Raw genomic sequence first — 13,814 nt, 5'->3', positions numbered from 1 at the left:
ATTCTCATCTTTGATACTTGTGTTGAGCATGTGAAAACACGTGCAGCCATCTAACCCATGTTTTAATGTTCTGAATGGTTTCATTGCAGCCATTTTCTACTGATACCCCCTGCCGGCATCCACACATCAGCAAAATCTTGTCTAGAATGGTCCACAGAGATCCCATGGGCGGGCCTTTCTCTCCGTGTATTTTATGACAGGGCATTAATGACCATTGGGCCGCACACACCGTGGGCAGAGGGAATCGCAAAACCATTGAAAAGCAATGAAGGGCTGTGTGGCCAGGCGGTACCCATGTCCGCACCACATGGCCAAGGCCCAGCGCTGCCGTCCGGCAGCAGGCCTTACGCCAGCACGCAGCAGCTCCGGGGAAGGAGTGCGAGCGGCCTCAGTCCTCCCACCGGGCGGCCCGGCATTGTATTTCCTTCCTTTCCTGAGCCCCATGGCCACATCCAACGAGAAGGCGGAAGGTAGCAGGCGACGTCGGTGCGCCCGCCTCGCCCACACTAGAAGCCGACCCCGACGGCCAGCCTCGCGCCCCACCCCTCATCCAAGCACTCCCCCACCCTGGGCCTCATCGGCCTCCGTCCGTCTGCCCAGGTGAACGCGTATCCCTCCGCCAGGGCTGCTTCCAGCTCCAGCCTCGCAGCCCCACAGTCCCCGGATGAAAACTGTTATGGCCGCCGACAGCGACTCGCCGGACTATGAAGATAACCAAAGTAAGTCCGCGAGAGGCGGCGGGTGGGGAAGGGGGTTCTCCGAGCCACGCGACAGCAGGCGGCCCTGCGCGGGCTGAAACGGGAAGGAGTAAGCAAGAGGTGCGAGCCGCGGAAGGGCAGGAAGGTCCTCCGTGGTAGGGCTGAGTCGTTAAATAGTCCGCGCCCCCCGCCCTTTCTGGCCGCGGGAAGCTCGCAGGGCAGCCGGCACTGGCAGTGGAGCGGCCGGGAAAGCACAGGCAGCGCCAGACTGTGGTGGGGAGAGGGCGAGAATGTCTTCTGCTATGCGCTTGGACTACTTGTGGCACAGTATTCTTCCGCCGGTCTACGCGGAGCCAGGCGAGGCGTCGCTGGCAGCGCGGCGCCCGCCGGGCCGTGTGAGCGCCCCACGGCGGACGACCCGGTGGAGCGGGGGCGGCACTGCCCACTGAGGCTGCCCGAGGAGCCGAGTGGCTCCCAAGGAGGAGCTTGAGGAGGGGAGGTGTCCTACTCGCCCCCACCTCAATTTCAGGGAGCGCCTAACACTCTCGCCGCGGGCGGGTGGAGCCGCGGTGCGGCCCTGAGGCGGTGGCAGCCCCGGGAACTCTGCCGCCGGGTAGGCGTCTCAGACCACCTCGTGCTTGTCAATGCTGTTTCCTGCTTCCTCGTCCCTGGGACGGGGGATAGCCCGCACCCTGGCTCTGTTTCTCGGCAAGCCCCGGCAGCGCCCTGTGGCACGGCTGCTCGTGAACAGCGTGGCCGGGATCGCGAGTCGGGAAGCGTCCCCTCTACATCGCAAGTGTGGGCTGAGAAAGTGGCGGTTTGCAGGTACGTTGGTGGCGGTCGTGTATCGCTGTAGCGTTGGGCTACTCTTCCTGAAAGGCACGTTTGCTGTGAGGCACGGGTGTCTGTGTTCGGTAGTTTGGAGAGTGATTTGGTCATTTATTTTATGCTTTGCTTGTAAAAAGTATCGTTTTGCTGCGTCAGATTGTATCTGAATGCCAGAAGCTCTAGCAGTAGGGGTTCTTGATGATCTAGTTCTGTAAGTTCTTGCATGTGTTCAGAACTTCGTAGAGATGAAGGCACCGCTCTGAATCTGCAGACAACATGTAGGATGGGACCAGACACAGAAAACACTTTAGCATAGTTTGTTTGTTTGTTTTCCTTTAAAGTAGTAGTTAAATAACTGTAAACTATTTTTACAGAAAATTTGAAACGACTACCTGCCTGGAAAAGATTTTTTGTTTTGTTTTTTCTTCCTCGCCCCGTGGAAAAACTATAAAAGGTATCAAATAGAGGTGTCTTGTTCCTATCTGGCATTTCTCCCTAGAGTATACAGCTAAAACTAATTTTCTCTGTGTACTTTTTAAAAACAAAATATTGATATGCAGGAGCATTCTGAGGACAAGAAAGTTGAGGCTTAAAGCCTCGAGAGAGTACTCAGGCTTGTTCTGTGTGTGGGCATTTACTTATTTATTTATGACGAATTAACTGTGATGCATGCTTGTTTTAAATATGGGGAATTATAATTGGGTCTTTGCTATAGAATTTATTACAATTTGTACATAAGAAAATCTAAGTGTCTTTTGAGTTCAAGCTAAAATTTGATGGCCTGAGGTACCAGTTACTTTTTTCTGGCTTGTTTTCGACCTATCATATGTTTATGCTTGCTAGTTATGAATGCCTGAGGTGAAGTGACAAAGCTAAGACCTTGTTAGGAGGAATTTGCTAACAATTTTTTTATTTCACTCATTGATTTAGGGTTTGTATTGTATTTAGTGGCGCTCTTTGGGAGAGAATATGCTACGTATTTACAGTTTTTTTTCTGTCTTTGTATTAAAAACACATATAATTTAACACTGGAGGATTTGTGCTTTTCAGCTTATTCTTTCAGTTATGCTTTTACATATAGCTTCTAAAATACCTTTGCTTTTGTTTCCAGACCCTTTTTTTGGTGTTCCTCCTGACTGTGGCCTTTTCTGAGTCTTACATATTTACCTCTTCTTTGTGTGTATAAAGATGTTGAAAAGACTGTTGAAGAATTGAAGTCGAGTCTTAATGTGTGAGTCTATTTCTTTGATGATGTACATTTAAATGTCCCTTGGAATTTTTTTTTCTTGTTTTTAGTAATTGGTTGTTTATAGTAAATACTTTTGTGTGTCTTGCTGCTGGTGCTTGATGATAATTGCATGCTAGCCAATATTAACAGAGTTAAGTTGTAGTATGTGTGGTTAATTAGTTAAAGGAAACCTCAAATCAGGTTTTAATATACCCAAGTGAGACTCTGTCAGGCATACATGTTTTATTCAGCTAGTGAAGTGTTGCCCAGTTGAGGACCACACTGGCTCCGTGTTAAAAGCCTGAGGCTTATTTTCTGCAGCTTACTTTCTACACTCCTGATTTTTATAGTGTTAATTGTGTGCGTATTTTAGGTTTCAGTATTTGACAATAGAATCTGAATGATAGGCAGCCTACCATCAGGCTGGTGTATTGCATCATACAACCTGTAATCTTTATGTACTGTGTATTTAAAAAAAGTTTGTCAGGCAGACAAGTCCAAGTAATTTTTAGTTATGTAGTCTTTATGTGGGAGTTCAGCTTGCTCCTTTTCCAAGAGTGGATTTACCATTGATGTGAGAAAGCATCATAATATGGTAATTTTTAGGTGAAAATGAGTGTAACATAGATAAGTTGTTCTATTCTGAAGGCTCAAAGTAGAGTTATATTCCCATGTATTAATATTCTGCTTGAAAGAAGGAAAATAAACCATTGAGTTTTAAAAAACCCACAGTCCTATACACAATCCTGTGCTTCAGTTGAAAAGTCTCCCAAAGGGGGAGTGTTTGTGTATCTATGGTTTGTGGGTGTTTTTGGCTTTTTTCCATGTCATATGTATAGATGAAATCTTACAGTCCCATAGCTGAAGGATGGGGTTAATTGGATTTATTTGATGCAGGAGCCTGTATAAAGTGTCAAAGTCTGTTTTGCTTATTATTTTCAAGCATTGTGCAGAAATACTGGTAACTTTTCCAAAGAAATGCAATGCAGCATATGCATAATTTGCTACAGGATACATTAACACAGCCTTGAAAATTTTTATGCTTCTGTTCTTTTTGTCAGGTATTTACATGTGCAATACTAGATACTTCTGTGTAGAACTATGGGAAAATACTTGCAAGACATTAGCGGGGATGCTTATGATGGCCCAGAGCTCTAGAAGCAGCTCTTGCACTTCATCACAATGAGGGGGAGAATGTGATCGTTCCTTCATTTTAAATGTGAATAAATAGAATGATCTAATGAGTTCCAAGTCTCTATTGCTTCAGGGTGGGCAGGAGAGTGTAGTGGCGAGAGAGATGTTGGTCGGATTTCAACCTATGTTTTACTAACTTCTGCTAGTAAAGAAGAAAGTGATGCTGTGATTTCTGCTATGGAAAAAGTTTCAAGTAGAAAGTGCTAATGAAGACGCAGTTATTCCTTTCACAGTATCACAGTGTAACTAAGGTTGGAAGAGACACTGCTATTCTATTTCTGCTTATTTTATGTTGACATGTGCATGTGTTGTTTGAGCATAGACTTGAGCTGTAAATTGTTTGTGTGCTTTTATGGAAGCACTGATGTTAAGTCTGTAGTGAGACAAAGATGCTGACCATACCTACTCCAGCCACTTAATCCACAGAAGGGTACTGTTGTCAGTCATGCACTTGTTTTGAAAAGATTAACCTATACCCAGGAACATATGGTGAGAAGCTAGAGTAGAGTTTTATCTCTCGACTGCTTCAGACTTGAGTGTTACTAAAGGTGGGCATGCCAAAAAATTAATTGTAGATGAGTGTGGTGGGTTTTTTGGTGTTAAGAAAGGCGTCTCCATTATTTTTTCTGTAATTTTTTCTTTTGTTTTTAACCATAATGGTTAGCTACTAGTAGAGTATCAGACTTGAGTAACAAAAATAGCAGATTGTGATGAATGTCACTTGTTATTAGTACTTCAGCTAAGTTCAGTTAGTGATCCATGTCACAGTGGAGGAACTACTTGCCTGAAAACCAGAGTAAATAATAAACACTAGCTATTTTTTTTTTTTTCTAGAGAAGACCCAACTCTTGGGATTTCTTGTGCTTACAGGCTCTCCTAGTAGAAGACCAAAATTTGATGGCATGAAACTTTTCAACTTTCACAGATACAATTCTTTAAAGATTATTTTTCAAGATTCATGTAACCTTTGTGAGAAACTCTCCTAACCAACCAACACTTAATCTCTCTAAATACAAACAAAGACTGCAATGTAAGGTCTTGTTTTTTGCCTCATCCTTTTTTCTCTCAAATGTTATTATAAAAATAAACAACTTCTAAGATTGGTGCCTATTTATTAATGAATTGTAATGAGTGCTCTAATTGCATTATTTTTAAAAGTAATATTTGCTTTGTTTGTTTTCTGATTTCAGGAAAATAAAATAGGGGAGTTCTAGAACCTCGAGAACAACTCGACTCGGTATTCTTGCCCCAGGAACGAAGACTAATCACAAGAGTTCGCACCTAAAATCATGCCATCTGAAAACGAACATTTTTTTTGTGATAAAAGGCAAATTAATTTGTTAAAGCACAATGCTGCAAAGAATTCTTCTACAGATACTACTTTGGAAAAAGCACTGGTGAATGATACTTTAAGTATGGTGACTCAGCCAGCAATTGCAGATGTCTGTCTCTCTTACAAACTAAAAAATGTGAAAATTGAGTTACCCAAGGTGAACATTCCAAATGAAGTATTAATGAAACACGAAGTTGATAGATTTAGAAAACTCTTTCAGTGTAAAGAGCAAACTGCAAGGAAGTCCTTAAGTTTAGAGAAAATAAATGGAAGCAATCTCAATTGTTCTGAGGAAATCCACTTGCAAAATAAACCAGAAGTGCAATTTGAAGAAGGGTTGAAAACCACAGCAAAGATACTGAATTTCTCCTGTACGAAGTGCAAGAACAATGTTAGATACAGCCCAAATGACCTGCAGAAACATTTTGAGCTGTTACACTATGGCGAGTTGCCTTCCTATCCTTGTGAGATGTGTAATTTCTCGGCTAATGACTTTCAGTCTTTTAAACAGCATAGACGCACCCATCGTAGCACTTTAGTAAAATGTGAGCTCTGTAATGATGAGCATATATACACTTTGTTGGATTTGACAAAACACTTCACATCAGAGCATTGTGTAAATGGTCACTTTAAATGTGAGAAATGCGGGTTTTCTACCCAGGACGTGGGTACGTTTGTTCAGCACATTCACAGACATAATGAGTTTCCATATAAATGTGGAAAATGCCATCACGTAAGCTTTACAAAAGAGGAGTTCCAGGAACATCATCTTGTTCATACCAGTACATTTCCTTTTGTTTGTCAATATTGCAATTACAGAACACCACAGAAGGACTGTCTTTTAAAACACATCATAGCTTTGCATAGAGACCACTTATATGCAAAAGAAAAACTGGAAAAGGAGAAATGTGAAAACGGAGTAGTGAAGACTCCGGCAGGACTGAAACTTGTGTTAAGAAGGTATAAAATGGGAGCATCTAAAAAGGCATTCTGGAGACGGGAAAATATAAGTGATAGTGGTGACAGAACTGGAGAAAATGTGCAAGTACTAAGGAGCGTGAATGAAAATCAAACAAAAGCTGAGGAGCGGAACCAGCGTATGAGCGATAAGAAAACAAATGAAGAAAAAGATCAAACTATGTATGTGGAAAAGCATAATTTTATGAGTGGAGTGCTCTCTGCTACTGCTGCACAATACAGTAAAGCAGATGATGGAACAAGTTACAGTTTGGGATTACTGAGAAATGCTGTTCATGGGCCAACAGTATTGATGGTCAGAAACAATAAAATATCTGTTCCAGCTAATTACAGTGCTAAATTTATGGGATTTAAAATTGTTGATGGAAAACAACATATTGTTATAAAATTATTACCTACAAGTAAGCAAAACACACATTCGATGAGGCAGAAAGCTGATCCTGTTAAAGGTGGTTCTACAACTTCTTTGCCACAGACTGCTGATCCCTGTGGCTTGTCTTCAGGTGCTATTCCACATGTAACTGATCAGCCAACCGTAAAGAACAATTCTGTTCACCCATTAGTCTCCTCTCTATTTTCTTGTTCTGCTCCTCATTCAGCAAAAACAAAAGTGGAAAACCAAAATAGTTCCTTATTGTGTGGTAGGAGTGTTTCTCAAACTGTAGCATCTTCTAATGTAGCTGTAGGAAAAAGTTTGAATTATTTGCCAGTGAAGTTGAGCTCAACTATACCTGCATGTGATGAGGTGACAAAAGCTGGAACTCAGAGTAGCATCTTGTGGGGAAGCTATAGTCCTCCATGTCATCCTCAGGTATTACCACCCACTATTCCAAATACACTTCACTATGATTCTATGAAAATGCCCTTCTTTCCTGAGCAGAAAATACAAAATGGTAGCCTGAATAATAGTAATGGAACTGATAATCTCTATTATTCAACTTCAGTGGATTCTTCCAATGAGAGGTTGCTGGCTTTTCACAACTATTCCAAAGTGGATACTTCAGATAATCCATGTAGCATTTGGATGTCAACTGATGACAGACACAAAGAATTTGTATCTAGTAAAACAGTTTGTTTTCAAAACAGTAGGAGAAATGAGTCTGCGTCTTCATATTCAGAGTTGGTGAAGGGCTTAAAACCAGAGAAAATTGTATCAGCCCAATCAAATGTTTATAAAACTTGCGGACATGCAGAAGCTATGAGTAACTCTTCGTCTTCTAAAAGCTCATCTAAATACGTTGTTGATGGCAAGTGTTTTGTGGAGGATCAGTATAATGGTCAGCAGTATTTGGATGCAAGCATACACCAAGGCTTTGAGAAAATAGCTGAAAAATACCAAGAAAATGCTTCTGATTGTGTTAATTCAGTCTTAATGCCTAAAATCACATCTGTTTTCTCATTGCAGAGTGAACAGGCAGCTAATTATTTATCACCTGAAATAAACCAGTTGCTGCAAGATGTGTTAAAAGTGAAAGCCACTAAGCAAGAATCCCCCAGCAAGTCAAATAACTGTGTGAAATGTCATTGTGACAATCTGCTCTCTTGTCACAAGGAAGGGAATAAAGCCTTTACCCATTTAAAGACCTCAGCAACTGCTTCTGGTTTTCGGAGGCCTCCTTCTAATGTAGACTTTCATTTATGTAAGAGAGAATTGAACACAAGTTGTAGCACAAATGAAGGTACACATTGTGGGAGAGAAAGACAGACACCCAGAACATCATTTGATTCACAGGGAATGGATAAATTGTCCAGGCACCTCGGTAGTGGTACATTGTTAAAACCTCATACAGATGCAATCATAGCACAGCAGTTAGCAAAAGAAAAAATGCTATCTACAACCCAGAATACTAAGGGCTTCTCACCGGTTCTTCAGGAACAGAAGAAAACTCTCTTAGTTCAGTCACCTCCATCAGGAGTTTTTGTTCCTTTGCACCTTGCTAACCAACCTGGACTGCAGGTGGTTTCAGGAAGATCCCTTCCATCAACTAGTTCTTCAGAAGGGCATGTGACTAAACATGTGCCTGCATCTTTTGTTTTAAATAAAGGACCTGGAATGATTTTAACTTTTGGTGGGGCAATTGGAACAGTTACAGATGTCCCTAGTGATAGTTCTCAGGTTTTAGGGGGAGTTGCATCTGGAGAATATGGTAAAATAACCATACCAGTTTCAAAAGTGGAGGGGAAAAATGACAGTTCTGAAAGTGTAAGAAGTTCCTGTAATAGGAGACCGTGTAGTACAGCAAATGTCTCATGGAATAGTGTGCCATTCAAAGGACCTCTTGTATTTACAAACTCATCAGAGTCATCTGTGAAAGGAGTTTCTTCTGTGAAGGTGTTACCAGAGCCTCAGGATACTGTCTTTGGTTCCTTGGAGTCAGTAAAGCAACAGGAAATGAAACGGAAGGAACACGTTTATGCACTTTTGCCCGATGGACAGCAAGCAGTTTTTCTGAAACGTGCGACGCCAACCAAACCTGTGGTTCGCAAACGTAGTGTTTTTCAGGATAATGCTCAGTATCAAAATTGTCAACCAAAGAAAACTGGAGCCACGCAACAAAAGCTTTTGCTGAAAATTGAGACTTCTATGTCAGATACCCTGGCTGATACCACTCAGTCAGTAAGCAACTCAGTGCCCTCACTGCAGTTGGATAACTTGCAGTCTCTTACTCCTGCACTAGCACAGAAACAAACTGATCTTACTTCTAATGATGCCTTAATCTTACCAGGTAGGTTAATGCCAGCAAATGCCTCTTTGGCGAGCTCCAATCCAGCATGTTGTGTTCCTCCTGTAGAACCTGTTTATTCTATGAAATCTGCAGGGGCACTGTGGCAAAAGGGTTCTATGGAGAGTACACAAGTAATGACTGCTAACAACAGGAATAACTTTGTCAGTCAGAAGTCTACATGGAGCACACGAAACAGAACTGCAAAAGTAAAACCTCATTTAAAACAAACTGGGTCTAAAAGTTCGGAAACTGTGGATGTACAAAGAAACAAGAATTACAAACGGAAAAGTAAAGATAACCACCCAGCACCTCCAAGAAAGAAAGTAGTGTTGCACAGAAAGTGTAAGGGAAAGAATCAGCCCAATGTTTTTAGTGAATCATGTGTCCTTTACAAACCAAGGGCATCGAAAGAAACTGTGAGGACTTTGAAATTACTTCCTTTTAATTCTAAACAGCTTGTAAAATGCCCTCGGAGAAATCAACCAGTGGTTGTGCTCAACCATCCTGATGCGGATGTTCCAGAAGTTGTAAATGTGATGAAAACCATTGCTAAATTTAGGGGACATGTTCTTAAGGTTTCATTGTCAAAAAGAACTATCAAAGCGCTTCTTCAGCCACCCCTCTGCAATCCTTTGAGCATAACTACTAATGGTCCTTCTCAGAAGAGGCACAGGACAATAAAACCTATTAGGCCTGTAAAAGAAAGATTTGTCTTAAAATTGACACTGAAAAAGACTAGCAAAAACAATTACCAGATTGTGAAAACTACCTCTGATAATACCTTGAAAGCTAAGTTTAGCTGCTGGTTTTGTGGTAGAATATTTGACAATCAGGATAGTTGGGTAGGACATGGACAGAGGCATCTGATGGAGGCTACTCGAGACTGGGATTCATTAATATAATGATGACCAGTGAAGAAAACAAGTATCGTACCTGACAGAGTTTTAAAAGAGAATCAGTTGAATTGGGATACACAAACAATTTTTGGTGTGAATTTCAGTGTTGTAACTGAAGTTTGAAAATGATGTAAGATGCTTGGGTTTTAAAAGGAAGAGCAGATTCTCTGTTGCCATCAGGCTTTGAAAGAGATCAAGGAGCTTTGTGGTTTAGGTAACTTGTAATTGCAAATACGATTCCATAAAAATACATATATTTTTTTGTTACTACTATCATGTCCTATATTTTTATTCTATAGAATGAGTCTTCAGGGCTTTTGTTCGATACATATTTAAAACCTAAACATGTAAATATTTTTATACTTTTCAGTTACTTGGTATAATTCTTGCACAGAAATTATCCCTCTCCTTGCTATTTTTCAGTTCTGTGCATGCACTACTAAATCCAATTTAAGAAAATTCAACAGTTGTTATCCTGGGATTTTTATTTTCACTTGTTAGGTCTTGATATTGTTTTTCAGGGATTGAACACTATTGTTAGCAAGTGCCTAAAAGATGTGAAGCAGTTTACATTATGTCAGCTGTATAACCAGGTCCATGTAGGGCCATTTCCCCAATAGGTTCATTTAAATAAAGCCATATGTGAATGCTTTAAGCTATATTGCTATGCACATGACACTTCTACTATTTCTGTGCAGTTTGTCTACTTTCTTAGTGAAGTATTTTTCATATAAATAAATCATGTTATGATTGTGTTAATAAGGTGAGCTTGAGAATTGAATCAGTTGAAAATATATATATTCATAATGTCCAGTGTTTAAGAATGGCGAACATTCCTAACCTGTATGGACTCTGTCACTATTAAATTCGCTATAACTCGTGTTTACAGAATATGCTTGTGAGCATTTGTGGAAAATATTTCTGGTTTTGTTTTATAATATGTCTGCTACAAACCCTATAGGAAGTCCAGGATATGGTAAAGTGCAAAGCACCATTTCAGGCCTGTAACTACATTGTAGTTTTATTCCAGGTGGATTTAATTTGGCCTCATAATGACTAAATAGTATTTTCTACTATTGCTTATTCAGATGGAACTCTCAGAGTACCAAGGGTTTGGAAACACCTGCTTGCTTCCTACTTAACAGTTTTAGGGATAATGTTGAAGGGAGTGTATGCTTCGTATTTCTTCATGTTTATGTGAGGGTATGTAAACAAAAGACCTTATCCATAGTGGATAAGAGAAAGTATGTAAATGATGATCCTTATTATCAACAGTAATTATATTTAGGGTCCTTGTCCTTCAGATTCTTAATGAGTTTGGAGGCTTGATCCAGTCTTCACTGGGAGTACCCTTAACCGTATGGCACCTTTCCCCCATGTACTTGAAGATTCCATCTTAGATGTGCAAGTCAGCATCCCAAAGTAATGATGGAAAAACTGTCAAAATTTAATACTAGACTTGGAGAGGACTGGAGCATTTATATTATTTCTATGTCTTGAGGTTTGAGATTGCATGCAAGCCCAAGGGTAGTTCTCTGTGACTGTTTCCATAAAGTGAAAATAAAGATTGACTTGCTACCAGTGAAACAACTGGAAGTATTTCACAGATGTCACAGGGAAGTCACCAGTGAAAGAATTTGACTTAGTTTTTGAAAGTGTTAAAATTATTTCTAAAACCATTAAATTCTTTAGTAGCTAGATATATTTTTCTTTCTTGATGTGCCTTTTGGCAGGAAGATGCACACTAGCATTATAGCTGGTGAGTTATGTATGGGAGTCAACTAAAGTACCCAAGACAGTTAAGGTAACAATTAATGTGTTCTGTATCATAATTGGATCATTTTATCCTGCCCAATGGACTTGAGCTCTGACATTAATTTAGCTGAGAACTGTGAAGAAGACTAGTGTAGTGGTGAGGAGGTGTATTGGAAAGACAGCATTAGGAAAAAAATTAAGGTTTTAAGGTTTTTTGACTTGAAGGATCTATTGGCTGCCTCAATCTTGCTTTCCTCTAAAACCCCTGAAATTGAACTTTTGATTTCTGGATATTTCCATTGCTGCCTTTGGCAGAAATATCTGTGAAGTTAGTTTCTAAAACCTACTTGTCTGACTTGACTAAGGATGAGCAATTCTTGTTAACTGCTACTTAGCACTGAGGTGGGAATTCTGATGTAGAGTTAGGGGTTTTTCTCTATACTGATGAATCATGAGTGGCCTTTTTTTTTCCCCTCCAGCTTGTTTTCCTCTGAATTGGGTAACCTTAAACAATATTGTGAAAAAGAACATTGTAAAACTAAGAAATGTTGAAATAAGGCTGCTTTATACAATCTTAATTCATTGCCATGTGTCACTTTATCTACAGACATCCATCTTGTTCAGCTCACAGAATTGTTGCTCCCTCTTGAGCAAGTGACTCAATATTTTGTTTCCCTACCCTTAATTACAGCCTTGTGTTACTTAGCACATGTTGCTCAAGTACTGGTCTGAATGTATAGCTCTTTTTTTCTTACTAGCTCTTCCATAATGCGTTGTTTGAGGTCCTAAGAGTTTGGCAGTTCTGCAGATCAGATTTCAAAGAATTTCAAGTGAAGCTTCAGTGGAATTAAGATCACAACTAATGATCATCAAGAGAATACGTCCATGTGCAAAACTAGTCCATCATATTTTTAATGCTTGTGTTGTAATGGATATGTGCTGTGACAAATCAAAGTTGCACAGGTTATCTGATTTGAAGTGTCTTCAGTTTGACTACTCGATTTTGCAACTATAACATTTTAAGATGGCTTTTAACATTGCATGTATAGCAAGATGAGAAAACCTAGAAAACCTTAACTTGCTTGTAGCATTTTGGGACATACATAAATAAGTGGAAATGCAAGGTCAACTCTTTGCACAATATTCATGTGCTTGTGCAAACCGGCCTTAAAGAGGCCTAAAATCTAGCCCATTGTGTGTTATTTGCATGATGTATTAATCAGTAAGTCATAGTTTCTCTTTCTTAGTAATTCCAGTGTTTTAACAAAAAAAATGTGTTTAGTACTTGTTCCAGGGCTGTTGTCATGGGATCTGTTTTTTTTTCACTAGACTTCCTAAGAATATCTGCTTGCTGCTGGTGATTCGGAATGTAGTTTCATAACTTGCATGTCCGAACATTTGGATTTTTGAGAATGCAAGTTCTTAACTTTTTCATGGAACAGCAGTGTCAAGAATGATGTGTAGTTCTCACTGTATTCCTTTCTGTATCAGGTAGGCAGACAGCACTTTCACTTCTGTATACATTAGTAAACATGATACTTTGCCCTGAGTTCTTAGACACACCAAAATATATTTCAAAGCCAATATTTTAGTTGGTTTAGGTCTTTGAAAAATATCAAAGCTAAAAATATCAAATATGAGTGAGAGTTGTATTGTTACGTCTGTTAGAGGTCTGACATAATTGTCACCCAGTAGAAACACCTAACAGTGGCAGCTGCTGGCACCGCAGCAGATGTAAGATAAAGTGTCAGGTGTAGGATTGCACCAAGTTTCCTAGATTGTGCATTGACTGCTGAAGCAATAGTGTCAGAATTTTAAACATAGCATGCCCCATACTCAAAAGGCTGCCGCTCCTTGCCCTCATCTCCAAGTGCTAATTGTCTTAAAAAAATATACACACAAATTTAACTTTTTTTATGCCTTTTTTTCCCTCCAGTTGTACAGTGATGGTAATACTACACATTCAAATCAGAAAGCAGTGTCTGAAAAGCCTAGACTCTTGTGAGGAGCAACATGTAAAGCTTAAAGGAAACAGACAGTTTTGTTAAGAACAAAGTTTAAATACTGTGCAGTACTTGAGTCAATAATGTAGCAACTCTATAACAGTGCAAAAAACCTAAACACTGAGAAGCTGCCGAACGCTTTCCAGTGTGAGTATTGCTTGAAATAGTATTCTTC

The 13,814-nt window shown here is 40.1% G+C and overlaps 1 protein-coding gene across 5 annotated transcripts; it reads left to right on the top strand.

Annotated features, from left to right (window-relative positions):
* The first annotated feature begins 511 nt into the window (after positions 1–511).
* Positions 512–10,148, top strand: ZNF518A (zinc finger protein 518A). Of its 5 annotated transcripts, XM_068139614.1 has the most exons (5): positions 512–719; positions 1,228–1,523; positions 1,901–1,980; positions 2,638–2,757; positions 5,139–10,148. In XM_068139614.1, the coding sequence occupies exon 5, from the start codon at positions 5,238–5,240 to the stop codon at positions 9,885–9,887; it is 4,650 nt and encodes a 1,549-aa protein (XP_067995715.1). In that variant the 5' UTR covers positions 512–719; positions 1,228–1,523; positions 1,901–1,980; positions 2,638–2,757; positions 5,139–5,237; the 3' UTR covers positions 9,888–10,148. The 5 variants fall into 5 exon arrangements, with proteins under 5 accessions (XP_067995715.1, XP_067995714.1, XP_067995716.1 ...); XM_068139613.1 differs by lacking the exon at positions 1,228–1,523; XM_068139615.1 differs by lacking the exon at positions 1,901–1,980.
* The last annotated feature ends 3,666 nt before the right edge of the window (positions 10,149–13,814 follow it).

The sequence above is a fragment of the Melanerpes formicivorus genome, unplaced genomic scaffold (assembly GCF_026170545.1).
Source record: "Melanerpes formicivorus ecotype bairdi unplaced genomic scaffold, bMelFor1.0.p_v2 SCAF_6, whole genome shotgun sequence".
Lineage (NCBI taxonomy): Eukaryota > Metazoa > Chordata > Aves > Piciformes > Picidae > Melanerpes > Melanerpes formicivorus.
The sequence above is the reverse complement of the archived record's forward strand: the minus strand, read 5'-3'. Positions and strand labels throughout refer to the sequence as shown.